This window comes from Palaemon carinicauda, chromosome 2 (assembly GCF_036898095.1).
Source record: "Palaemon carinicauda isolate YSFRI2023 chromosome 2, ASM3689809v2, whole genome shotgun sequence".
NCBI lineage: Eukaryota > Metazoa > Arthropoda > Malacostraca > Decapoda > Palaemonidae > Palaemon > Palaemon carinicauda.
In genome coordinates, this window is record NC_090726.1 from 117654623 (window position 1) to 117682437 (window position 27815).

Genomic DNA, 27815 nt, shown 5'->3' on the forward strand with positions numbered 1-27815 from the left:
TAATATGAAGAACTGCAGTGTAATAGATGAGATCCCAGAGGGAGATTATGAAAATTGTGATTGGTGACTTCAATGCTGAAGTTGGAAGGGATAATCAAGGTATGGAGAATGTGATGTGTGTTGAGGGTTTGGTGAAATTGCAAATGAAAATGGAGCACATTTTAAAAGTTTTTGTTAAACAAACAAACTTGTTTTTGGGAACTACTCTTTTCCAACACAAGATCATCCACAAATATACATGGACTTCACCATGTGGCAATTACAAAAATCAAATAGATCACACAGCCATTAATAAAGAGAAAAGGAGGACTCTGAGAAATGTAAGAAGCTATAGAGGTGCAGATATTGGCTGTGATCACCAGTTCATTACCACACTGAAATTAAAACTAAGTTCCTAACAGAAATGTAGATAGAATACCTAGGATTGATGCAACTAAACTTCCAGAAGATGAGCACAGAGAAACATTTTCAATTGAATTTAGGAATCGATCTGCAGTCTTAGAGACTTTCAGAGATGAAGAGCAGACAATTAACGAAGAATAGTGTGGTATTAATGTTGGATGGAACACTTTAATGAGGTCATGAATAGTAGATATAAAGGGAATCTTTTGATTGGTATACCTGAAGCTGAAGAAGACCTTCATGTGCCCATGAATGAATTCAGTGTGGTTGAAGTTGAAGCCATCATTAAAAAATCAAGAGATGGAAAGCCTCTGGATACAATGGAATAACTGCTGCAATATATATTGGCTGAAAATGAAGTGACTCCCAGAATAGTACAAGATCATTTTGTAGAATGTGGCTTGAAGAGGCAAAACCTGATGAATGATAGCTGGGAGTGTTGATGAAAATGGCAAAAAATAGATCTGGCTGATTGCATTAATTGCATAGGCATCATACTAATGCCAGTTGACGTGAAAATATATAGTGTGCTTATTTTAAAGAAACTAGAGAGAGAGATTGATGAACAATCAGTATTTGGAAAATTTAGAAGTTTTACTGAACAAATTTTCATTTTTAAGACATGTATAGCAATGTGTAGAATATAGAAATCTACTTTTGATGGCATTTTTTTTTTTACCATGAAAAAACCTTTGATAGTGTGCACCAGCCAATTTGGAGAGAGTTTTGCATTATTATGGAGTTCCTCTTAAATATGTAAATTTGATTAAGTCTGTTCATAAGCATAGAAAGTGGAATCCTATCAAATGAATTTACAGTGGACAGTAGAGTACTTTAAGGGAATGTATTGTCAAATATGTTGTTTATCCTCCTTAGGCATTTAATAATACATAGAACATTTGGGGATGGTGGAGATGGATTGGACTGGATTGGTAACAGAAAATTAGCTGACCTTGAGTATACTGATGATGCTATCCTTATTAGCAGAACACCGCAGTATTTGCAATGCTTGCTTACGAGAATGCATGAAATATCACATGAGGTTGGGCTCAAGATTAATAGAAGAAAGACAGAAATGATGAGAATGGAATATACAGTGGAAAAGGAAACATCAGAAAGATAAAAGATTAATGAGGTAGAATTATTGAACTATATAGGAACTATTATATCTAATACTGGGTCTTTAGAACTGGAGTTTAATGAAAGACTGCAAAAAGCAAATCAGGCAATTGCTAGGTTGAATAAAATTTTCAAATCAAATTTCCTGGAATTACATATCAAAATCAGGCTATACATAATTTTCATTGAGCTTTTTGTTAATGTACAAACAAGAGTCATGGTAGGACAATGAAACATATCCGACAGATTTTGTAGATTAGAGAACAAAGCCCTCAGATGAATATTGGGAGTTAAATGGCAGGACTTGATTAGAAATGAAACTATAACAGAGAGTGCTTGAGTGCCATATGTGTGCGAGATCATTGTGAGGAGTAGATAGATATGTTTTGGGCATGCACTTTGCACTCCAAGAAAGATTAGTTCACCAAACTTTTAACTGAGCACCTCAAGACACTAGAAGAATTGGAAGACCCAGGCCTACATGGCTGAGGACTATGGAGTGTGAAGTAGGAGGTGATAAATGGAGAAATATTGAATTGAAAGCTTGAGGTAGACAATTGGCTTCATCTAACCATGATGATGATGATGAGGAATTTTTATTTATAGCACTTCTAAGAATTGTGTTACAATATTCACTGCAGTGAATATTGGGGTGGTCCCCCCAATGTTTGTTCATTGCAAACCATTGTTTTACAATCTGCTGCACCAAAATCATTAATGTCCCATAGGCTTTTGGAATTTACCAAGCATCCCCAAGGGATGTTTCCTATGGTATAGGTCTTTTTGTGAAGCAGCATTGATCTTGACTACCCAGCATGAGGAATTATTCAAGGAATTTATGATTAATGTATTGTACTGAACAAGTAATGCTTTTATGACACAAAAATACATTTTTCAATGTGCTAATCCATTAATCATAAGGGAAAATTACTGCTACACATCATTCTGCTAGTTCGATCCTTGCTGGGAATATGACAGAATGAGGTACATTGCAGTAGATGTTGTCAGTCACTCCAGTTGAGGCGGGGTATTTGTTTTTAGTTTTTTATGATGCAACTTTGTACCATTTACAGTGATAAAGGCAACTTATAATTAATTGATTTTTAAAAACTAAATACATATTTTGTATTATCAAAACATTTCTTTATCCTAATGTCTCATCACAATCACACCCCATAGCACTTTATGCTAAATGGAAAAGCAATGGGTTACTGATGGTAGTGTTTGGTCCCCTACTCTTTTACTTCCAACTATTTAACTACTGTTTAACCCAATTTCATTAACCATTTCTAGCTTATTTGGGAATATTCCTAGAAAAGAGACTGACTTGTATATTCATCTATCTATCTATATACCAAGGCACTTCTCCCAATTTTGGGGGTAGCCAACATCAAGCAAATGAAAAAAGGGGACCTTTCTTCTCTACACTCCTCCCAGCCTGACGAGGGACTCAATCGAGTTCGGCTGGTACTGCTTGGGGGCCACAGCCCACCCTCCCCCTTTATCCATCACAGATGAATCTTCATAACGCTGAATCTCCTACTGCTGCTACCTCCGTGGTTATCCAAGGTGACCGAAGGAAGCAGCAGGTCATACCGGAACTGCATCACTATCGCTCGCCATTCATTCCTATTTCTAGCACGCTCTCTTGCCTCTCTCACATCCATCATCCTGTCGCCCAGAGCTTTCTTTACTCCATCCATGCACCCAAACCTTGGACTTCCTTTTGCACTTCTCCCATCAAGTCTTGCATTCATTACCTTCTTTAGCAGACAGCCATTTTCCATTTTTTCAACATGGCCAAACCACCTTCATATCCACTCTAGCTGCTAACTCATTTCTTACACCCGTTTTCACCCTCACTACTTCGATCCTAATCCTATCTACTCGAGATACACCAGCCATACTCCTCAGACACTTCATCTCAAACACATTCAATTTTTCTCTCTCTGTCACTTTCATTCCGCACAACTCCGATCCATACATCACAGTTGGTACAATCACTTTCTCATACAAAACTCTCTTTACATTCATGCCTAACCCTCTATTCTTTACCACTCCCTTCACTGCCCCCAACACTTTGCATCCTTCATTCACTCTCTGACGTACATCTGCTTCCACTCCACCATTTGCTGCAACAACAGACCCCAAGTACTTAAACTGCTCTACTTCTTCAAGAAACTCTCCATTTAACACGACATTCAGCCTCGCACCACCTTCCCTTCTCGTACATCTCATAACATTACTCTTACCCACATTAACTCTTATCTTCCTTCTCTCACATACCCTTCCAAATTCTGTCACTAATCGGCAAAGCTTCTCTTCCGAGTCTCCAACCAGTACAGTATCATCCGCAAACAACAACTGATTTACCTTCCATTTATGATCATTTTTGTCTATTAGTTTCAATCCTCGTCCAAGCACTTGAGCATTCACCTCTCTCGCCACTCCATCAACATACAAGTTAAACTACCATGGCAACATCACACATCCCTGTCTCAGCCCCACTCTCACTGGAAACCAATCGCGCACTTCATTTCCTATCCTAACAAATGCTTTACTACCTTTGTAGAAACTTTTCACTTCATGCAACAACCTTCCACCAATTCCATATAACCTCATCACATTCCACATTGCTTCCCTATTAACTCTATCATACACTTTCTCCAGATCCATAAATGCAACATACACCACCTTACTTTTTGCTAAATATTTCTCGCATATCTGCCTAACCGTAAAAATCTGATTGATACATCCCTTACTACTTCTAAAACCACCATGTACTTCTAAGATTGCATTCTCTGTTTTATCCTTAATCCTATTAATCAGTACTCTACCATACACGTTTCCAACCACACTCAACAAACTAATAACTCTTGAATTACAACACTCATGCATATCTCCCTTACCCTTATATAGTGGTAAAATACATGCACAAACCCAATCTACTGGTACCATTGACAACATAAAACACATATTAAACAATCTCACCAATCATTCAAGTACAGCCACACCCCCTTCCTTTAACATCTCAGTTCTCACACCATCCATACCAGGTGCTTTTCCTACTCTTGTTTAATATAGTGCTCTCTTCACTTCCTCTCTTGTAATATCTCTCTCATTCTCTTCTCTCATCGCTGGCACTTCAACCCCTGCAACAGCAATTATATCTGCCTCCCTATTATCCTCAACATTCAGTATACTTTCAAAATATGCTGCCCACCTTTTCCTTGCCTCCTCTCCTTTTAACAACCTTCCATTTCTATCTTTCACTGTCTTCAATTCTTGAACCAGCCTTCCTTACTCTCTTCACTTCTTTCCAAAAACTTCTTCTTATTCTCTTCTTATGAACGACCTAATCCCTATATCTTTCATACTTCTCTGCACTATTACTCTGCAGCCATTCTTCAAAAGCCCTCTTTTTCTCTTCCACTTTTACCTTCACTCCTTCATTCCACCATTTACTACCCTTCTTCATTCTGCGTTTAACAATCTTCTTGCCACACACATCACTTGCAATCCCAACAAAATTTACTTTTGCTAACTTCCACTCCTCTAAATTACCAGTTTCTCTCTCTTTCACTCTGTCATATGCCATTTTCAACCTTTCTTGATATTCACTTTTTACCTCAGGTTTTATTAACTCCTCAACCCTCACTAGCTCCCTTTTACACCCCCCCCACTCTATTCCCCCACTCTTTTTCCTACAACTAATTCATTCCACCAAAAAATGATCAGACATACCGTTAGCCATACCCCTAAACACGTGCATGTCTTTCAATCTTCCAAATATTCTTCCAGTTATCAACAAGTAATCCATAAAATCACCATCTCTCACTCAACACACATATCTACCAGTCTCTTACCACTCTCATTTTCACCTGGTATGCCATACTTCCCAATGACACCCTCTACCTCTCTAGCTCTCTACGCTTAGTGTTACTGTATGCTAGTGAGTCCCATTCTGTGATCCGAGAAATTAGCTGATTTAACGCAGATAACAAAAGGCTATTGAGTGCAATATAGCTACAAGTTTTCGTGAATAGTCGATGATTAGTTTGAGATCAGAAAAGTGGGATAAAATGTCAGCATAGGATAGTTATCTTGTGAATTACTTAAAATCTGATCAAGAATGCACTCTATAACACAGGCAAAGCTTGGAGGGACATTGCTGCAATCAGCAAAAGTAAATTCCATGAGTTCGCGAAACAAGAACTCGACCATCTGGTAACAGAGGTCGCTAGTAACTCCAACCAGTGTGACGCAAAAATATTCTCAGACATATTGAAACAATATGATCCAATAAACTGGAGCAAATCTGCGGAAAACATCAGCAAAACAATAGAAGAAATTCCAGAGAAGATCCAGGTGGTAAAGAGACTTATAAAGAAAGTTTATATCAATCAACACATTCCATCAAAGAACAATAAGAAGTCCAATATGGTGAAAATGCTGATTGATGCATTGGGAAAAAGAATGCCAAAATGGTGCAATACATGTAAGATATGGTATTCCATTATTAATCCTCAACAACTGATCAGAAAATGCGATGCCTGTCTTGTATCGACACACCATACATGTGCTGAAATACAGCAAAAAATAAAAAATACACACACAAAGGTATTCTGCTCAGCATGCTTAGTCTGGATAGAAAATATAATTAAGTTGAGACTGAATCTGCAAATAGTTGAAGAAGAAGAAGAAGAAGAAGAGAAAAATTAACAGGATATGTGTAAGGATGCAGAGGAAATCATTGATATAACTTATGATGCCATCCAACAACTTACTTACGAAGAAATAAATTATCAGATGGAAACAAATGATAGACCCAAGAGACTCTACTCAGACCTACATACTTTTAGTGAAGAGCAAGAACAAGAAAAAAAGAAAAAGATATAATCTGCATTTGCTGAAAAGAGGGAATTGCAGATTTAGTGAAAGATGCTACTACAAGCATCCAAAGATATGCCATAATTATGAAATATGTGGTAAATGTGCGTATTTAGATGGATATGGAGACGAATGCAGAGATCTCCATCCAAAAGTATGCAAAAACCTAAAAGAAGGACCATGAATGAAAGTAAGAATACTCAGCAAACAGAAAAAAAAAATGAAAGCAAAAATGAAACAAAGAAAGAAACAAAAAAACAAGCCGAGTATATACCGCGCTATGCATAAAAGGCCTCAAGATATGATGCCTTTCAACCCAAATATGCACAATTAGAGCCCAACTACAAAGAATGCATCTATAATGCCAGGGGTTGGTGCAGATATGGGGATAATTGCAGGTATACACAAAAATAAATATGAAGGCGGAAGAGCAAATATAATAGAAAAGATGGATTTTTTAAAGGCAGAATTCCTGGAAATGAAGAAAAGAACATCATATCAGGACAGGAAGGAAGCATGGGAAAATCCATATTACCAATATTAAATAATGGGGATGAAACACAAACCATAGTAGAGATGAATGCACAGGGTTTAGTCACGAGTAACTCTAAAAGGAAAATAAGAGTTCTTAGAAAAACTAACCCAAATTGAAAAAATAGATACATTAAATATAAGTGAAACATGATATTCCCAAGAGACTGGCAGTGGTGACCAGATAAAGGGTTTCCAAACATATAGATCAGACAGAACAAATAGGAATCAAGGGGGAACCGCAATATATGGAAGAGACATAAATCAAGTAAAAGTCTGTGAAAAATACAGCAACACCGAATGTGAATTGATTGCGGTAGAATTTGAGTTTGAAAAACTAGTGAATATTGTAGTTTACAGACCCCCAAATACTAAGGAGTTTGACATAATAATAGAAAAAATAGTTGATATATGTAGAAACCATAAAGACTGGAATATACTCCTATCCGGAGATTTTAACTTTCCTTTCGTGGATTGGAAAGAACGGATAGAAGTGGTTGTATATATCCATATAAAAAAGAGAGTAATAGTATTGCAGAAGATAAGAGGCAATTTGAAAAGCTTCAAGATATGCTATTAGAACATAATTTGCAACAAATAAACCACATTCCAACAAGAAAGGAAAATGTCCTAGATTTAGTATTTAGGAATGAGGTGAATTATGTTAAAGATATGATAGTGTATAACACGGGAATTTCAGACCACAATGTCATAGAATTGATAGTCCATTCTAAAGCAAGTGATCAGAGAGATACTCAAAGCACAAAACGATGGGAAGGATATGGAAAATATAATTTTTATAGTAAGAATATAAAATGGTCAGAAATGAATGAAGAACTGAACAAAGAATGGAAAATTGTATTTGTAAGTGATAATATAAGTAAATACGAACATGTACAACATACCGGAGAAAAATGTTGAAAAATATGTATCGAAAAAAAAACAATAAACAAGACATGCATACCAAGAGACAGAAGGATCTTATTTCAGAAAATTAGAAAGTGGAAGAAAAATCTTGCAAAAGAAAAAAATGTATGGAAAATGATGGAAATAAAAAGTAAGATAGAAAATGCAGAACAAAAGATTATACAATCTAATGAAAATGAAAAAAAGGGACTTAGAAGAAAGGACACTTCAAAATATAAAAAAAAAAAAGAAAAAAATAAGTACTTTACTCCTATGCAAAAAAGATGAATAAAGGGAGATTAGAAATAGGCCCTCTAAGAATTGAAGGATGGTTAACAAATAAAAGAAGGAAATATGCAACATATTAGCAGAAAAATATAAGAGTGAGTTCACGCCAAGAATTGCGAATGAGAATAATGAAACTGAAATAAGAGAAGAAAATGTTGAATATATAACGGATATAGATATTAATGAAGCAGATATTGTCAAGGCTATTAGCGAAATTAAAAATGGATCGGCAGCCGGACCAGATGGAGTTCCAGCGATTTTGTTAAAAAAACTGCACACTATCACGAAGCCGCTTGCAATACTGCTAAGACAAAGTATAGATATGAGCGAAATATATGTTAAACATAAATTAGCTTATATAACCCCTATTTTCAAAGGTGGATCAAGACTAGAAGCAAGCAATTATAGACCTGTTAGTCTAACATCACATATTATGAAAGTGTATGAGAGGGTAATAAAAAAGAAGATAATGAATCATTTGGTTAAAAATAAGTTCTTTAATATAGGTCAACACGGTTTCGTACCTGGAAAAAGAACACAGACCCAACTGATAGCACACTATGAAAACATATACAATAATATGATAAATGAAAAAGACAGATGTGATCTATCTAGATTTTGCAAAAGCCTTTGACAAGGTAGACCATAATATATTGAGAGAAAAAATTAGAAAGCATAATATTGTGGGAAAGATAGGAAAATGGGTAAAAGAATTCCTGCAAAACAGAAAACAGATAGTGGCTGCAAATGATGAGAAATCAGATGAAGATCAGGAAATAACTGGCGTGCCACGGTACGGTATTAGCTGCACTGTGGTTTGTTATTATGATATCAGACATAGACTGTGATGTTAAAAACTCTGTAGTGAGAAGTTTCGCCGATGACACAAGAATAAGCAGAGAAATTACTTGTGATGAAGATAGGAACTCGCTACAAAGAGATCTAAACAAAATATATGAATGGGCGGAGATAAATAGGATGGTATCTAACTCCGATAAATTTGAATCAATAAATTATGGAAACAGAAGGAATAGTATATGCATACAAGGGACCTAATAACGAGACAATCACAAACAAGGAAGCAATTAAAGACCTTGGTGTAATGTTAAATAGGAATATGTTATGCAACGACCAAATAGCAACTCTGTTGGCTAAATGTAAAGTAAAAATGGGAATGCTATTCAGACACTTTAAAACAAGAAAAGCTGAACACATGATTATGCTTTTCAAAACTTATGTACGCAGTACACACGAGTACTGCAATGTGATATGGTACCCACACTACCAAAAGGATATTGCACTAATAGAGAGTGTACAAAGGTCCTATACTGCTAGAATAGAAGAAGTTAAGGACCTTGACTACTGGGAAAGACTGCAATTTTTAAAACTACTGTATAGAGTCTAGAAAAGAGTAGAGAATGCTACATAATAATACAAGCATTGAAGCAAATAAAAGGAATTACTGAAAACATCATGGAGCTAAAAATATCAGAAAGAGCAAGCCGAGGTAGATTAAAAGTGCCAAAAACTATACCAGGAAACTAAGGAAGGCGCACAGGACATTAATCCAGTACGCACCAGCATCGATAATGCAGCGACTATAATGCGCTGCCAGCTCATCTAAGAAACATATCAGGAGTGAGCGTAGATGTGTTTAAGAATAAGCTCAATAAATACCTAAGATGAATCCTAGACCATCCAAGACTGGAAGATGCATTAGCAACTCTGGTGGATATATGAGGTGCCTCACACTTAGGGACCTGGGGGAACTCAAACATAGAATAAGGTAAGCACACATTATAGCATTTAAGTCACTCATGACAGCTACATAATTCCTTCTACACAGTCCTCCCACACACAGAGTTAATTTATTTCAGAACTCATTACGGTCTTCTTCATTTTTCTCACAACCTGGCCCATATGCACTAACAAAAGCCCAATATTCCCTAACCAACCTAACCCTTACCCACATTAACCTAGAAGATATCTCCTTCCATTCCACTACTTTACCTATCATCCATTCACTCAGCAATAAAGCCACACCCTCTTGCTCTTCCCCTTTCAATCCCAGACACACTACCAGTCACTTCATCAAACATCACTTTCCCCTTCCCTTTTATCTTTGTCTCGCACAAAGCCAATATATCCATCCTTCTACGCACATTCAGACACCCCAAAACCAAAGTGCGGGGAGCAGTCACTCTCCCCCCAGCTCCACATCTTCAATGTCTCACAGGAGTATATGATAGAGAAGAGGGTGTTCCCTGCCCCCTCGTCCCGTCCTTTTTAGTCGCTTCTTACGACACGCAGGGATACATTGTCGCTATTTAATTGTGGTTATACCCCCTCGGCCACAGGGGCCATAAGAAAGTTACAAATTACTTTATAATTGGCAATTCTTTTTGTATACAAACCCGCCATTTATATCAAATGTCTTATCATCTAACTCATTGATTTTTGATAGCCACAACATCTGCTAGATAAGTAAGATTCATACTTTCCTGAAATCCATTTTCCATGGGGCACAAGTGATATGGTTCTCTACCGACCAGATCTTAGTTTTATTCTGGAATGATGTGACGGATTAATAAATACCCATAAATTGAGCCAGTGTAGATGGTGGGTATACAATATATCGAAAAAATAATAGCCTTACTTGTTAAGGGGCCTTTTAGTCAGCAACAAAGTAATTTTTTCAGGTATATCCACAAAAAATCCTTTTATGAAAGTGAATATTTCAATGTTGAAAAAAAAAAAAACTCATGCTTTTATATGATACTGTATGTAGAAATATTTTCTTTTGTCAAATTATATAAGGATTCTTGTAAAATATATATTTTAGGAATATGTTTTGATTGAGTTGGCTTAAAGTTGCTTGTGATCCAACATTTAAAAAATTTCTGTAATTTATTGTTATTTAGAACAGTTTTAAGATAAAGGTGAAAGAAACATTAATTTTTTTAATTTGTTTTGCTGCTTATTTTACAGCGCTATCACATAAGAGAAAGAAGTTTATCTGTTGTGAACTTATTCCTTGAAGAGATGGCTAAAGAAGCAAAGAACATAATTACAACAATATGTGATGAACAATGTATTTTATCAGATAAGGTAAGCTTTGTATATCAAAATAAGAAAATAGACTGTTTAAGCATTCTTTTTATTTTAGCAATGATAATATACTATGATAATTTTAATTTAAGAAAATCCTTTGGAGAAACTTGAAAGATATAGAGAAGAAAGCATGAAAATAGAATTTTAGAGTTCTGTCATGCTTAGAAATTATAGTTGTCAGTTTTACTTTTTTTTAAAGATTGTTTCACCACAAACCCTTTACACAAATAAAGCTAGTTTGTTCCGTAACTGGGATACAAACCTACCCTATTTATAGGGGTATTACTTTCGCTTCACGGAAAGGATGAGCCATTAAAATTTAGCGAGGGTTAGCTACCCATCCCGAAAGTTAGGTGGGGATAGGGAGGGTAGCTTGCTACCCCTCTTAATCATACACGTGTGACTGTACTCCACTTTACGTTGGTTCGGAGGGACTGCCATTAATAATCTTTGTCTTTTTAACTTATGTTTTCTTTTACATATATGAAAAAATTCTTAATGTTTTTTTATATGCATTATAGCTCTCTTTACAGTGAATGTTGCTGTTTGTGTGACAGCATAGTTCGGTTAGTTCTGAAGGGCGGAGAACCTCACCCTACACGACCTCTCTCCTATACACATTGGTCATCCCGTAGGTGGATGGCCTTCCGTGTGACTTGGCCACCGCCGCTGGGAAATTGTCATCGTTTGGATACTCCTCCATTCGGCTGTTATTGTTGCCTTCCCCTCTACGTGTTCTTAGAAGGAATCTGATTGGGGAAGGGAGTGCGGACTTCATAGAGTTTGACTTCAGTCTTGCTCTTTCTCAAGGACAATGCCACTCACTTCACGTGGGCGGCCAGCAAAATACTCTGTGGGGGGTGGAACATCTCTCTATTTGTGGGTTAGGTTGCACTTCAGAATGGTTTTCTTCATTAATTAAGTGAAATTATAACTTTATAATTTAACTTCAGTTTCATTTTTGCCGGGAACCCCCCTTCCATCCCTCTGGATAGTTGAGTGGTACTCCCGAATAATTAATTTTCCCAGCTGAATTAATTGATTGTAATTCTTGTTTTGTTACAGTTTTCTTACACTGCCGCTCTTCTTCTCCCTTCGATTTGGCCGGCGAAGTGAGTGCGCAGTCCTTAATTTGTGTCTGTTCTTTCGGTGAACACCTTTTCCGTCTGTGGACTAGTGCTCCTCCCGAGGGAGTTTTTTGTTACATAATTTATTTTATTTTTCCTCAGTTAGCATAGCCGTACTTCTTTGTTCGGCTTTGATAGCTGACGTAGAAGAGCAGTACTGTTCGTTCCTGTGGAATCTTCTATCAGTGGGCCATCACTTTCCTGTTCTTCTGCACCTGTAGCAGTTCCTGATCAGTACGCTAAACTCGAGGAACTAACTTTGGCTACGTTTTCTAAGGTAGCGCGCGATGCAGACCTTCAACTTGAACAAGGCTTGTTGATGTGAAGCAAAGAGCTTTCCCATCCGAGGGAGAGTTATCCTCCCCAGGTGTTGCGTTGTCCTCCCTTCCGAGGGAGAACTTCCCTTCATCTTTTACATCTCATCACACTGATTGCCAATTACTGTTGCTGTTTCTCCGCTAAAGACTATGACTACGCTCCCCCTCCATGCTGAGTCAACTCTTCCGTCGGGGACGGAACAAAGTCCGAGGCAAGTCTCCTGCGAGTGATCACCCCTCTTGTTCACGAGGGAAGCCACTCATAAATATTCTTCTTCGGAGGCCTGCTGCTGCTGATCAGCTCGCTGATCCTCCTTCCTTGGGGGGGGGGGGGTCGTCAACATGGTTGTTGACCCCACCGTACTCTTCTGCCGCTTCACTTTAAAGGTACTCCTTCACCTTTATCGAAGACGTCTCTTTGGCTTTTCAGCCTCGTCAATGCAGCTCTTTGGAGGAGCCTTCTCATTCCGATTCTACTGGTTCCCGACTTTCCCCTAATTCTTTGGACTCGCCTACTTGTCAATGAACCCCAGTTTGTGACTCACCATCAAGGTCTCGTTTGCGAGGATCTCCTGGAGATGTTGCCCTTCCAAGGGGTACATCCCGTCACCAAATCATCGTTCGACTGTTCGCCTACCAGGTGCTCCAACCTACTGCAGCTCGTCTTGCTCGCCGTTCACCAGCAGTTCACCACTCTGCACCCCACCTACAGCCTTTAACTACTTTCCAGTCACTCTCTGCCTGTCATCCCCAGAGAGATCGGTAGCCAAACGAAGCCAGCTTCTCGCTGCAGTTCCCATCAGCAGCTCGAAAACAGGTGACTACTCATGAACAAACACCGACTGCACAGCGGCCATGATACAAGCCCTTGACCATCGTCAACATTCCCCAGTACAGCGCTGTTCTAAGGAACAGCATCAACCCCGTCAGGGTGTCCAAGGTAAGATCAAATGTTGCCTTGCCCAATTCTCCCCGTCCTCCTGTTCCACACTCATCAGTTCAGACTGAGTTCTCTCACAGGGAAGAGACCTTATCCAACTCTCTCTGGCCTTTGCACATTGGATAAGTACAGTTGGACCTCGTTAATCACGGTTTCTTGCTTTGCAGTTTCGGTTTTCATGGTTCCTTGCCTCACACTTTCGGTTTTTCGCGGCCAAGGAGAAAAAAATAGAGAAAAAAGAAATTGTTTGTGATTCTTTACCCAACATAAAGAATTTAATTTCTAGTAGTTGGCAACAGCATTAGCATGGCCAAGAACAATGCAATACCTAATAAATAAAAATTCTCATATAAATTGCGATAAAATTCAAGCTGGCCAATGATAGCAAATAGCCCGCACTCCTTTACACTAGGAGCGCTGCACGCCATTACCTATCTCAACACCAAGCTGGTCCTAGCTCCCTCTGTACAATGTGTATCCATTTACTGTGGTGAAAAATTACAGCTATATTTGAAATAAACCGGATTTTGATTAAACTGGTGTTTCACTTAACTTTGTCCAATAATAATGCATGTAATATTCACAGTTTAGTATTGTATTTATAATTAAAAACAAAGCAAATTAGAATGCATGCATTACTTATATTCAAATCAGCTGATCAAATCTGCATAGTCCATCGTCAACCTAAAAGAGAGAGAGAGAGAGAGAGAGAGAGAGAGAGAGAGAGAGAGAGAGAGAGAGAGAGAGAGAGAGTGTGTGTGTGTGTGTGTGTGTGTTTGTGTGTGTGTGTAATCGAATGCAAAGTTTCTGTTTATATATTGAAAAGAAACAATCATTATCAAGACATTTAAGTTTTTAGTTTATAAAATAATCTGTATTTCTGTTTAAGAAAGTACAGATAACATGACAAATTAGGAGATAATTTGTATTTTTCCTAACCATACAAACCTTAGCTATTTACATAGGGTTTACTTTCGGCATAGCTGAAATTGACGAGCCATTAGATTTTTAACGAGGGTTTACTACCCCCGCGCTAGTTAGCAGGGGTAGGGGAGGGGTAGCTTGCTACCCCTCCCCCCTCACACACTGGTGAAATGTCTCACTTCACTAAGAGGTAGGACTTGTCTTGGGGGACAGGGCTGGCGGGCAAATATGTGTAAATAGCTAAGGTTTGTATGGTTAGGAAAAATACAAATTATCTCCGAATTTGTCATTTGTTCCGTAACCGAAATACAAACCACGCTATTTACATAGGGTGACTTACCCCTTAGGAAGGGTGGAAAGTCCCCAGCCTTACTGGCATGGCTTACCCGGGGACTCAGAATCCGAGTGAGCCGCACTCGAGAAAAGGAGTCCCTGCACCTCACAAGTTCCTTGCTCTGCAAGGAACGTGGGGCCTACATAAGCTTGTGTGTGAAGGAATAAAGTGTGACTCGTCCTAGGCAGTTGACCTGGAGTTCTGAGATGGAACTCTAGGTTAGGACGTTCCCAATACCACCTCGTCAGGGTATGGGGGACGCGACAGTATTATCTTAATACTCGGAACACAAGGAAGCATGGTTTCCCTGCAGAGGTTTGAGGTCAGCTATGCAGAGACCAGGATGCTGCTTTCCTCAAGAGAGGGGAGGATGAAGAAAGAAGTAAGGGCCAGATATACTTCTTCCATTCATGCAGTCTAAAACCCGGTAACAATGCCCTCAACCTTCTGCTACCTGTCCAAAAAGGAGCCTGAGGTTAGACCAGCTGTTGTGTAGCCACCACAGGGCGATAGAAACGTATCAATGCTCCTGTGGGTCACGTCCTGCAGGAAGTGAGCTGCGAAGGTCGCCAGACGCTTCCAGACTCCAGCTTGTAGCACCTGCGTCACAGAGTAGTTCTTCTTGAAGGCCAGGGACGTTGCGATGTATCTGACATTGTGGGCTGTAGGGCGACGTGACGAGGGAGGGTCTAGATTCAGGTCAAGATGAATGCCCTTGAATCCGGGCTGAAAAGGCATACTTGGTGACCCTCCCCTGCGTCCTTACTGTGCTCCCAAACTGGGCTTGCACGTGAGGACGAACTGCAGCTGTTCTCAAAGATAACCCCTCCGGTTCCTCACTGGCAAGTAGGAGAAGGTCTGGGTCATCTGTTACAGAACGGGGACTCGAAATCTTGAAGGAGTCGAACCGACGGTCCGGAACTCCGATTCTGAGTCTAGTAACCAACTCAGGAACGAACCTGAATGTTACCTCCCCCTATCCTCTTGAACGGGCGGAGTCGTACGAGAGACCATGAAGATTGCTTACATGCTTGGCCGAAGCCAGAGCAAGCCGGAGCACAGTCTTCCAAGACGAGCGACGATTAGAGGCCTGACGTAATGATTCGCAAGAAGATCTCTTAAGGGTCTTAAGAGCCCGAATCATGTTCCATGGAGGAGGTCTCACTCCGACTGGGGCAGGTAAGTTCGTAGCTTCGCATGAGCGAAGAAAGATCCAACGGGGTGGAAATGTCTATTCCCTTTCAGCCTGAAGGCCAGGGTAAGGCTGAGCGATAGGCTTCACTGCTGAGAGCGGAAATCGAATTTCTTCCCGCCGATAAACAATAACTCCGTAATTGCTGGAGTAGAGGCATCAAGGGGAGAGGTACCTCTCCCACGACACCAACCACAGAAGACTCTCCACTTCGCCTGGTAGACCCCTGCGGATGACTTTCGCAGGTGACGCGACCTCCGCTCCGCGACTGTTGCGGGGTCCCTCTTTGCGAGGAGGTGTCGTATAGTCTCCAAGCGTGAAGCCGAAGTGATGCTACGGCTTGTGATAGATGTTGCAGTGTGGTTGTTTGAGTAGCCTGTGTTGTGGAAGAAGCTCTCCCGGGAGTTCCGCCAGGGGATGCAGAAGGTCCGGAAACCGTTCTGCGTAAAGTCGCAGCGGGGCTCTTAGGGTCATCGATAGGTTGACCGAGAATCTGGTCTCGTTGAGCCCCCTTCTCAACAGACACAATGGTGGGAAGACGTAGGCGTCGATGCTGTCCCACCGTTATAGGAAGGCATCTTGCCAAAGAGTCCCCCCCCCCCCTTTTTGACGAGTCCAAGAACAGCATCAAATGCGGAGGAAGGACGAGAAGATCCACTCCCTTGAAAGAGGTTTCCGTAGGTCAACCACCATTGCAAGTCTAATCGTTCCACTGGTCCCATAGGGACGAGAAAGTCCGGTTAATCGTTGCTTTGATTTCACCGGAACTTGGGCCGCCTAACAGGGAACCTATCCTGAGGCGACCGTTCGGATCCTAGACGGGTCAAGGAGGAAAGGAGACCTAGGAAACGTAACCAAGATGGGGTAAAAGCTCTCCTTGTCTGAGGAAAGGTTCTGCGACTCTCCTCAGCCTTGCCACAGTCAATTGATGGGAAGGCTTGGAGAAGGAGTCAATATCATGGCTAGATATCCCAGATGTTGAGGTAGAAGCAGAGAAGGCTTCTCGCGAATTACCATGATCCCTAGATCTTGGTAAAGTCCCGGAAGCTTGTCTCGGTGTCGAAAAAGGACGATTCCGAGACTACCGGAGTCAGCCAGTCCTCCAGAAAGCGAAGGAGGCGGAAGCCTGCTCCTGAGTGGCCATGAGGCTATCAGAGTGAGTCCTCTGGTGAAAACCTGCGATGCTGTGGCGGGAACGCAACACAGCATCTTGACCTGGTACATCTGTTGTCTAGGCTGAATTCCAAGTGCTTCCTGGAAGACGGATGGAATGGGACCTGGAAGTACCCGTCCTTCCGATCCAGGGTATATGGAGGGAGTCTTGTGGTCTCGCTACAAGCCTGATCGATTCAGCTGTTCCACGCTGAACGAAGTTTGTTCGACAAACTTGATCAGAGCTGAGTGGTCGATGACGGGACTCCCGTCTCAGATGCTTTCCTTACAAGAAAGGATCGACTGAAGAAGCCGGGGGGGAAGCCATTGACAACCCTTTGGAGGGCATTCTTTAGAGCATGGCCCCTTCTGTCCGAAGGGCTAACCCCTTGCCGATCCCATGGCATAAAAGCTCAGCGACACTGGATTCGCTGTCAGTGGAGGTAGAGATGTTAAGAGCGAGGCGCGATATCCTTGGCTGATCACGGAGATCTTGCAGGAATCGGCACCGGGATGCTGCTATCTGAAAGAGTAACCTTAGGCATCCCCCCAGCGGGAAACCTGCAGGGGGGTTGCCAACCCTAGAGTTTGCGAACTCGGCCGCTCCTTCTAGGATTATTGCCTCCCCGAGAGGACTTCCCGTCCTACCTGTCCCTGACAGGAGGGGGCTGCTATTGTACACCTTGTCTTAGCTGGCGGAGCCGGTGCCGATGACCTAGGCTGACGAGGCTGTATGATGAGGCGTCGGAGGCTTGCCGGGTCTGAAAGTAAGCGCCTTTTGGAGGAGTGAATCGTGCTTCGACATCTTCCACACCAGCTGTCCAATTCCCCGCCCTTGGGCTCAAACAAGCTCTTCCCAAGGATGGAAGAGTGTCTGAGTTTGCCGACATCCTCGGATGGGACTTCCGAGAGGAAGCCCTCGATCACTGCATCTAGATGCTACAACATCGAATTAGTCCGCAAGTTCGAAACTTGGCGACAGAACGCAATGGTGCCTGTGCCCGAGAGAAGGAAAGTTCCCATGATCTTCCTGGAGCTTCCTTGTACCAAACCTAGGGTCGCAGTCGGAGAGAGAAATGCCTGGTAAGTCCCTTCCACAGAATGGTGAAGAGAAAAGGCTAGACCAGTCACCCCCTGCCGGGCGGAGAATTTCTCAAAAAAAAACTCCCTGGTAAGCCCCTTCCACGGAATGGTGGAGAGGAAGGGCTAAACCAGGTTCTGAAAAGAAGGAGAAGAATGTTGCTCAGACCTCCCTGAAGATTCTTCCTGCTCTCGCACGGGCCATGCTCCGCGTTTACGAGGCGAAGATCGTGGTCTGGAAGTACGCACTCCAGATGACTCGCCAGGTTGCCCGTGTTGCGAAAACCCGACGGGAATCGCGGTCAAAAACGCCCTGGCGCTCGCGCGACGGTAAAGCGTTGGTTCGCGCGTGGGCGAACGTGGGTGCGCCCGTGCGCGGGCGCGAGAGCGCGCAGTCGAAAGTGCGCGAGGGAGCGCAGGTGGGGGCGAGCGCTGGTGGTCGGAATCCGATGATGCGTAGGGGAGCGATGGCTCACTGGCGGGAACCACGCTGGCACTCGTGCGATGGAAAACCGTTGGTTCACGCGCAGGCAAACATGGGTGCGCATATGCGCGGACGAGAGGGCGAGCGCAGGCGGCCGGGAGACCGATGACGCGTAGGCGGGCGATGGTGCGCTGACGAGTGATGGCGCGCTGACGAGTGATGGCGTGTCTTGGCGAGCAATGCCCCGTAGGCGGGTGAACGCGTGTTGGCAAGCGATGGCGCAAATCTGAGCGCTGGCGAACAGAGAAGGAACCATCTCCTTGCCTGCGCCTAGATCCAGAAATCGTGGGCGCGCACATCAGGAAGCCCGCAGGTGCATCAGGAAGGGGAGCACCGATGCGCGCTGGCAAGCAGGCGATCGTGCGCGATCAGGAAACCGTTGGCGCCCATGGCGCGTAGCAGGAAAGGGCCCGCAGATGTGCGCTGGCGAGCTGAAGAGAGCTGGCGCACAGAAGGTCCGAAGCACAGGTGAGCGCTGGCGCGCAGGAAGAAGATCTACGGTGAGACTCAACTACCGGAGATCGTGGTCCACAGCAGGCGAGCGCTACTGCGAGCGGGCGTGCAGGAGATCGTAAGCGCGCAGGTAAAACCTGGCACTTAAGGGACTTACCCACACTGTGGAATAAGCCCCTTAGACCCGAAGGGACCGGTGCCCGTTGTAAACGGGGTGTGTTGGCGCCCACTGCGCATCTGCGTCCAGGAACGGAGATGAAGACTAGAAGGTCTGGCAGGAGTCGAGCAGCTACAACGGTCGGTACTCGTCGAGGAGGGTCCTCTGCGGAGAACGTTGAATGACGATGAAGATGACCTCGGACAGGCGCAACACCCTCCGACCTCCGAAGAGGAGTCTCTGATTGTGAACTCCCCCGAGGGGAAGAGTCACTGGCAGGAGAGACCGTTGGCATCAGCTGTTCCCGAAGGGAACTGAGCCCTCAGCAACAACGGCAGGAGGAGTCCTCCGAAGAGGAGTCTCTGTGGTGAACTCCTCCCCCCCCCCCCCCCCGGGGGAGAAGCACTCGCAGGAGAGACCGTAGGGCTCAACTGCCCTCCGAAGGGGACTGAGCCTTCAGCAACAACAGCAACAACAGCAGACGGAGTCCTCCGAAGAGGAATCTCTGTGGTGAACTCCCCCCCGGGGGAGAAGCACTCGCAGGAGAGACCGTAGGGCTCAACTGCCCCCCGAAGGGGACTGAGCCTTCAGCAACATCAGCCACAACAGCAGACGGAGTCCTCCAAAGAGGAGTCTCTGTGGTGAACTCTCCCCCCTCGGGGGAGAAGCACTCGCAGGAGAGACCGTAGGGCTCAGCTGCCCCCCGAAGGGGACTGAGCCTTCAGCAACAACAGCAGAAGGAGTCCTCCGAAGAGGAGTCTCTATGAGTGTCCTCCCTCGCGAACGAGAGAGGAACACTTCGTAGAAGAGACGTGTCAGCAAGTGACCTAAAAAGAGCAAACCTCCGAAGAGGGGCTCCTGCAGTTGCTCAGCCCCTTGAGCATAGCTGCAGGTGCAACCGCTCAGCGCCAAGAGCATAGTCGCACGAATTCCATGGTCCGAGCTTGCAACCGCTCAGCCCCTTGAGCAAGGTTACAAAAGCGGTCGCTCAGCACCAAGAGCATAACCGCCGGAGGACCAGGAACAAAATTAAGGTAAGAGAAGTTCCCCCCGAAGGGAAAAACTCAAGCCTGGATAGGGAAACTTCCCTCGGAAGGGAAATTACCCACCCAAGGAGGCGAGCCTCCTGAGGATTCTAAGATGAACTGAAGAGCTGTCAGTCGTCACGGGAGCACTTCCAGGAGAAGGCAGCAACAGCAGACTCCCCAGGCCCCAACAAGACAGCTCGCTTCGTTGTCACATTATACAAACGAAAACTAGATCGTTAACTGTGAAAAAATAAAAAGTAATTAGTTAACATTCATTCCCCCGGGAAGACTCCTAAGAGGAATCCCGAGGGAAAAGAACACGAGAATTACACAACAGGCATGTGCCCTCAACTCCACTTACACTCACGGAAGGAGAGCTGTAACAAACACAGAATTATAACAATTATAATTATGTAATTCAAATATGAATGTTCACTAAAGTAAGAACGAAAAACCCCGAAAGGAAGCGTTCTACTAAAAGCTGAAAAGTTAACAAATACAATTAGATTCATAAAAATAATTGAGATAAAATGTACGGCGTAGCAACCCCACCCGACACGGGAAGGAACCTACCCAGAACGTAGTAAAGGTAAAACGTAGTGAAGGGTGAACGACCTCAAGAGAGAGAGATAGAGACCGTAGTCAAACTCGATCGCGACCCATGAAATTACACCGTGGTGGCCTAACTGCCGGCGGGCTCCATGGAGATATCGTACACTACACACACAAGCACGAACTCTGAAAAGTAAACTTACTGATATCTATACTCAAATATATACATAAACATGAAAATATGTTTACATATATATTGAGTATAAGAAAAGTAAGTGATTAAGTAAAGACAAAACATAAAATGGCTGCCAAGCGAGGACGAAGACAGACATGTCTGTACATCGTCCGAGCCAAAAGTGAAGTGAGACATTTCACCAGTGTGTGGGGGGGTACCAAGCTACCCCTCCCCTACCCCTGCTAACTAGCGCGGGGGTAGTGAACCCTTGTTAAAAATCTAATGGCTCGTCAATTTCAGCTACGCCGAAAGTAAACCCTATGTAAATAGCGTGGTTTGTATTTTGGTTACGGAACAAATAAGAAGTTGCGTCCTGCGTCTAGAGTAGCGGCGTAGACTACGAGTCTCGAATAAAAACACAGAACACTTACAGTAAGTACAATTAAGCTGTAATGTGGTAATATTATTGTACATATGTTACAGTAATATACAGTACAGTATCCATGAGTATTAGGTTACATTACTGTATTACTAGATAGGAGTAACTTTTGTTATACTGTACAGAACAGTAAGGGGGTGATGACACCTCGGTAAACTTCATCTTGGCACAATACTGTACTGTAACTTTACTGTGTCCAGTACGTAGTGTACATGTGTGCAAATGTACTGTAAATTGTACGTATGACTATAAACTGTTGTAGAAACCAAATTAAAACAATATTATGCTGTATTTACTGCGTTAATCATCTGCTGGGACACCTGCTCATGGCAGGGGTCAGTGACTTTTTAGGTTAGGAGTTAGCCCACCCTAGTGTAGTATTTATTCACGAAAATTCACTTATCGCGTCTGTGTCTGTAACCTAACTATCGCGAATAACGAGGCTTGACTGTACTTATACTTGTCCTGCCATCACCTATCCCCACCTAAAAAGTCCTGCTTGCAATCAAAAGTGTATTAATATACTAGGTGAGTGCTTGAGTAGTGTGACTGGTCTACCCCCTGCTAACTAACGGCGGGTTGTTTACTTCCCGTAAAAGGTTTGTGGCTAGTTTCCAGCTATGCCAGAACGATGTATCCACAGTAAAGAGCTCAGGTTTGTATGGTTAATAAAATACAAATTACTTCCAAATTTGTCATTTTTATGTTACCATGCATAATCACAACAGTTTCTTTCTCCAATGGTGATATTACTTGCGTAATATCACATATGAAGTAATATCATACATAGCTATCCTCACATCTTACCCCCACCCTCACCAACTGAAACACTTAGTAAGGGCTGTTTTAGTGTGTATTTCTAATTTAGGTTGGCATACTTGATACTGTGTGAAGCATTCTCTAAAATGATATGTAGCTGTGTTGCTCTCTCGCCCATGGTGCGACCCAAAACACCAGTCATACAAGTGGTTAAGAGCTGATATTTGGTTGTATTCCATCACAAAATTATATCTAAAATATCACCAAATTATCTCCATATAAATAATTACTTGAAAATGTCTCAATTCATATAAAACTTTCCCTTATTTTGGTATGTACAGTATCTCCAAATTCCGCCATCATTTACTTCCATTTCACAGATGTTTGGAAATTTCCTTACTATTGGTAACACTGATCGTATTTGTAACCCAGATTGCTGCAGATATGATGACAGGTGACAATATTTGTTATTTTCTTGTTTCCTTCCTTATTTTCTCAACTATCATCTAAAAATTTATATTTTCATGTCTTGGATATATTTCACGTTAGTATTATCCATCGTTTTGACCAGTGGAAGATGCCCTACAGTAATTATTTTTATTTATTGACATTTTAGGCAGTAATTGATGTGTATGAGTGGACTGCGCAGTTCCTATCCAAGTCCCTGAAATAAAAGGTAACTGTAATTATCCATTAAGGGGACTGTCCGCCATGGGGTTTTGACATAACAACTTTCAGAAATAAAAAGTCATTTTATTTCTTCTATGGATGCACAAACATATTGTACATGCTCCCCAGAAGTTTCAGCCAATTATTTTCACAAATAACGAAGATATAGCGGTCTTTAAATGATGACGTCATCCTTACTGTATCGTCTGCATGACTGAATTTGACAAAATCGTCTTTGTGTGTTATTTTTGCATATCTATAGCGATTTTTCTCTTATGTTTCGATCTATCGTACGTCTGGCAGAAATGGGAGGCATTGGTAGAGCGTAGTTGAACAAAATCTACTCCTAAGAGAACAGAAGCCAAAGTTTCCAAACACTTACAGAAGTTATAATGCATGCGTTTGTTTACTTGAAGTTCGTATGTAGATTGTTTTCACAACGTCCTCGGGAACTTTATAGCAAGGCCAGTGTTACCTAAGGTCATAAAAAGAACAAATAGTCAATCAATTTTCCAAACAATGAAGATATAGCTGTCTTTAAATTAAGATGTCATCCTTACTGTCGTCTGCATGACTGAGTTTGACAGAATCGTAGTTATGTTTATTTCTGCATCTCTCTCTCTCTCTCTCTCTCTCTCTCTCTCTCTCTCTCTCTCTCTCGCGCGCGCGCGCGCACGAATTATCTAAAACTGCCATTTATACAAATACTATAATTCTCTCTCTCTCTCTCTCTCTCTCTCTCTCTCTCTCTCTCTCTCTCTCTCTCTCTCTCTCTCTCTCTCTCTCTCTCTCTGAAGTTCGTATGTAGATTGTGCTTTCATAACATCCTCGGGAACTTTATAGCAATGCCAATGTTACCTAAGGTCTTAAAAAGAACAAATAGTCTATCATTTTTCCAAACAATGATGATATAGCGGTCTTTAAATTAAGATGTCATCCTTACTGTCGTCTGCATGACTGAGTTTGACAGAATCGTAGTTATGTTTATTTCTGCATCTCTCTCTCTCTCTCTCTCTCTCTCTCTCTCTCTCCTCTCTCTCTCTCTCTCTCTCGAATTATTTAAAACTGCCATTTATACAAATTCTATAATACCAATGTTCAACTCTCTTAGAATCAAATAATGGTCTCTCTCTCTCTCTCTCTCTCTCTCTTCTCTCTCTCTCTCTCTCTCTCTCTCTCTCTCTCTCTCTCTCTCTCTCTCTCTCTCTCTCTCTCTCTCTCAATTTGAACTGCCATCTACAGTATATCAACCAAAAAGCTATCACTCCAAAATTATATTCTCTCTCTCTCTCTCTCTCTCTCTCTCTCTCTCTCTCTCTCTCTCATCTCTCTCTCTCTCTCTCTCTCTCTCTCTCTCTCTCTCTCTCTTATGTTTCGATATATCGTACTTCTGGCAGAAATGAAAGGCATTGTAGAGGGCAGGTAAATGAAAACTACCAGCTACGAGAACATCAGCAAAGTTTCCAAAGACATATAGAAATTATAATGCATGTGTATATTTACTTGAAGTTCGTAAGTAGATTGTGCTTTCACAACGTCCTCTGGAACTTTATAGCAATGCCAATGTTACATAAGGTGATAGAAAGAACAAAAAGTAAGTGGAGAACAAGAAAAAAGAACCAAGAAAGAGGGAAACATGAATAAAAGTATAGAGCTGAAATCAGCTAACTAAAACACTGGCAACAAGGAGAGATCGCTGGCAACTCTAACATAGGAATAGTAAACTGAGGGTTCAAATACCTCGTTTAGGGTGCATTTATGTAAGAATAAACAATAAAAGTTATCATAATAATATTATCTTGATTTCTTTAAGAAAAGAAGCAAAAATGTGTTGCAAATCTTTGGGAGCTCATAACTCAAAAACATACTTATTCACACTTAGGTACATTTTTCTCACTTATTTTTTGTTCAATATTAGAGGGAAAGATATCATTGAAAAGAAGAATAAAATTCCCACAATTCTGTCAAACAAAATTTTTATTTTCTTTTTATATTTTTTTTCACGATTATTTTCCGTCTAGACGAGAAAAAAAATCATTAAAAACAAACAGAAAGGAATAGAGTAGTTTTTATGGTATAAGTTTCAATACAATTGGTATTATAGTAGTGGGGAAAAATGTACCTAAATTTTTATTTTAAATCATAATTTTTGCTAATAAATCCAAAAGTTTTTGATCAAATGACTTGAAATTTTTATATGATGAAGGTATTATATATGTCTAAAACATATATAGAAATGGTGTAATTTGGATCATTAGAAAAAGAAATGGCGGACGATCCCCTTAAATGCTCATAGTTCATTGGGGATCCTGTATTTATGACCTAAGCCAATATTAAAAAATGGAACAAGTCCTTGCATACAATTTTTGAAGGCAAAAATGAGTCTCTCTCTCTCTCTCTCTCTCTCTCTCTCTCTCTCTCTCTCTCTCTCTCTCTCTCTCTCTCTCTCTCTCTCTCTCTCTCTCTCTCTCTCTCTCTCATTACCAATAGATAAGTTTTTGTTCAATTAATCATATAATATAGTAGACTTCTTGAGTTGAAAGAAACATATTTTATTTACATTTCTGTATAAAGTAAGGTTTGATATAGATCGAGTTGTTTAGTATCTTTCGACAGTCATCTTATTGTGAAATTATTACATAATCACTGCGACATGAATATAAAGCAGTTTTGCAAATAGAATCTCAGTGCATTAATATTATTCAGAGTAAAAAGAATTCTCTATGATTACTTCAGATTTAATAGAAATAATTTTTCAAAGGAAAACTACATGAAAGTATGGTTTTCTGTCATTTAGAGTAAAGAAAATAGATAAAAAGTAGACTTTCAGCAAATTTATTCTATAATAAGCAGTTAAACGGTGGTGAAACGGTCATCTCTTTATTTGTTGGATCGTACATTGATGCAGGTAATTTTTCACTGAGTATTGTTCTATAGTGGTATAAAAGTATCTCTCAAACCATCCATCACAATGGGGAGGATGGTATTTTCCTTACATTGATAGGATATCCTTTCAGGGATATGAGGTTTTTCCATGACCGTCTGTCCATAGAAAGAAATCTAGCTTAACCTGTGAGATCCTTGTGTCAAGTTAAATATGGCAGGCGCCAACACCTCACATCCCGGTATTTTTAAACGATCCACTTTGCTTATAGGAGCTTGCTCCCACCTCATCCTTTAATAGGAGAGACTTCTAATAAAGATGAGGGTTTGTATTCATGTAGGAACAAATCACAAATTTTAAAACGAATTTGAGTTTTTTCTAACTATACAAACATAAGTCCTTCAAGTTTCACTCCCTACTTTAACCACCCACAAGCCCTAGGTGAAGGTTAAAGTAATGTTTCAATGTGTTGTTAAGAGGACAGTGCTTCCTGCGCCTCCCGCCAGTAACCACCAACACACCTTGTTAAACCGCAGAATTCCAGCCAAGCTGAAATCATACTCATATTGAAGGACTAAGGTTGGTATAGTTGGGAAAAATGCTAATTACTCTAAATAGTTGGGATTTGGGTTGTACGCTTTAAGGTAAAAAAAATTATGTTCATTGAATATTTCTTGACTCTTGCAGCTTTTTTTGTTTTTGTTTTTTCTAATTTATTTTGTTATGCAGAAATACTGATTCATTATGCCCTGCAGTACTTAAATTGTTGGGTTATGTATACAAAAAAAGGTTATAAATTGATCGGTTCTTTGTTTCAGCTTTTACCGAAACACACAGTTCCATTACTGATTCATAAAAAGAAGGAAAAAAAGAAGAAAAAAGAAGACACAACAGAAGGCAGACCAGGTCAAGAGAGTTACAGAAAAACTAGGGAAGAACTCACAACGTAAGACAAAATTGATGCAGCATTTTATTTTTATTTTGCAAATGATTTCTTGTGAAGTTAAAAATTATGAAGGTTTTGCATGTAAATCTGTTCAATATCCCATTGAATGTGTGCTACAGGATCAGCTGTATTCTCATATCTGCAAATTATTTTGTTCTTATAATATTTACTGCATTTAGATTATATCTATGATTGCTTTAATGTTGATAAATATGAAAATTAAGGTAAATTTCCATCTTTCAAAATTACAGTGTAAGCTATTGTTTTTAGTAGACTTCTTTGTGTAACTTAATTTCAGCCAAGTATTAAAGTGCAAAGCTATTGTAAATGTGTATTAATTCTTTTTGATAGGATGGATAAGCTTCACATGGCTTTGACAGAACTGTGCTTTGCCATCAATTACTGCAGCCAGATCCAAGTGTGGGAATATACATTTGCCCCACGTGAATATCTGTACCAACACCTAGAACAAAGGTAAGAGGTTTGAGTAGCTCATATTTTATTCTAATATAGCCAGAAGTCTTAAAATATGAAGAGATAATAACAAAACAAAAAGTTGATACAAGAAGCTGAGGAGTCAAACACATTTTACACTTTCAAACTAAAGCTTAGAACATGGTAGTGGGATAAAACCCATGTATAGGCATTTAGTCCTTTGTACTACATGCAGACACAGTTTATTACAGATTTTAACAATAAAAAAATAGAATTGATGTAAAGACACGGATAATGATGACCCATACAGATAGCTAGTAGGAATACAGAAATAATAATTAGATTGTAGCTCATAATTATGTATGAACATGCTAAATATAAATATCAAATGATGATAAGATTTTTCAGTATAATACAAAATTGTGTGAACATACTGAATACAAGTAACAAATGATAAAAAGATTTTCAAGTATAATACATTACAATTATGATGCATTTACAGATTTATTAAACATACATTT

General features: G+C 40.9%; 1 protein-coding gene across 2 annotated transcripts in view; it reads left to right on the top strand.

The window, feature by feature from the left end:
- Nucleotides 1-27361, top strand: part of Hem (Nck associated protein 1 Hem) — a 616888-nt gene extending 589527 nt beyond the window's left edge. For both annotated transcript variants that reach the window (XM_068351161.1, XM_068351170.1), the window contains exons 13-15: nucleotides 11125-11244; nucleotides 26732-26859; nucleotides 27211-27361. In XM_068351161.1, coding sequence (XP_068207262.1) covers nucleotides 11125-11244; nucleotides 26732-26859; nucleotides 27211-27337 — 375 coding nt within the window. In that variant the 3' untranslated portion in view covers nucleotides 27338-27361. The remainder of the gene's footprint in view (nucleotides 1-11124; nucleotides 11245-26731; nucleotides 26860-27210) is intronic.
- Nucleotides 27362-27815: the final 454 nt, after the last annotated feature.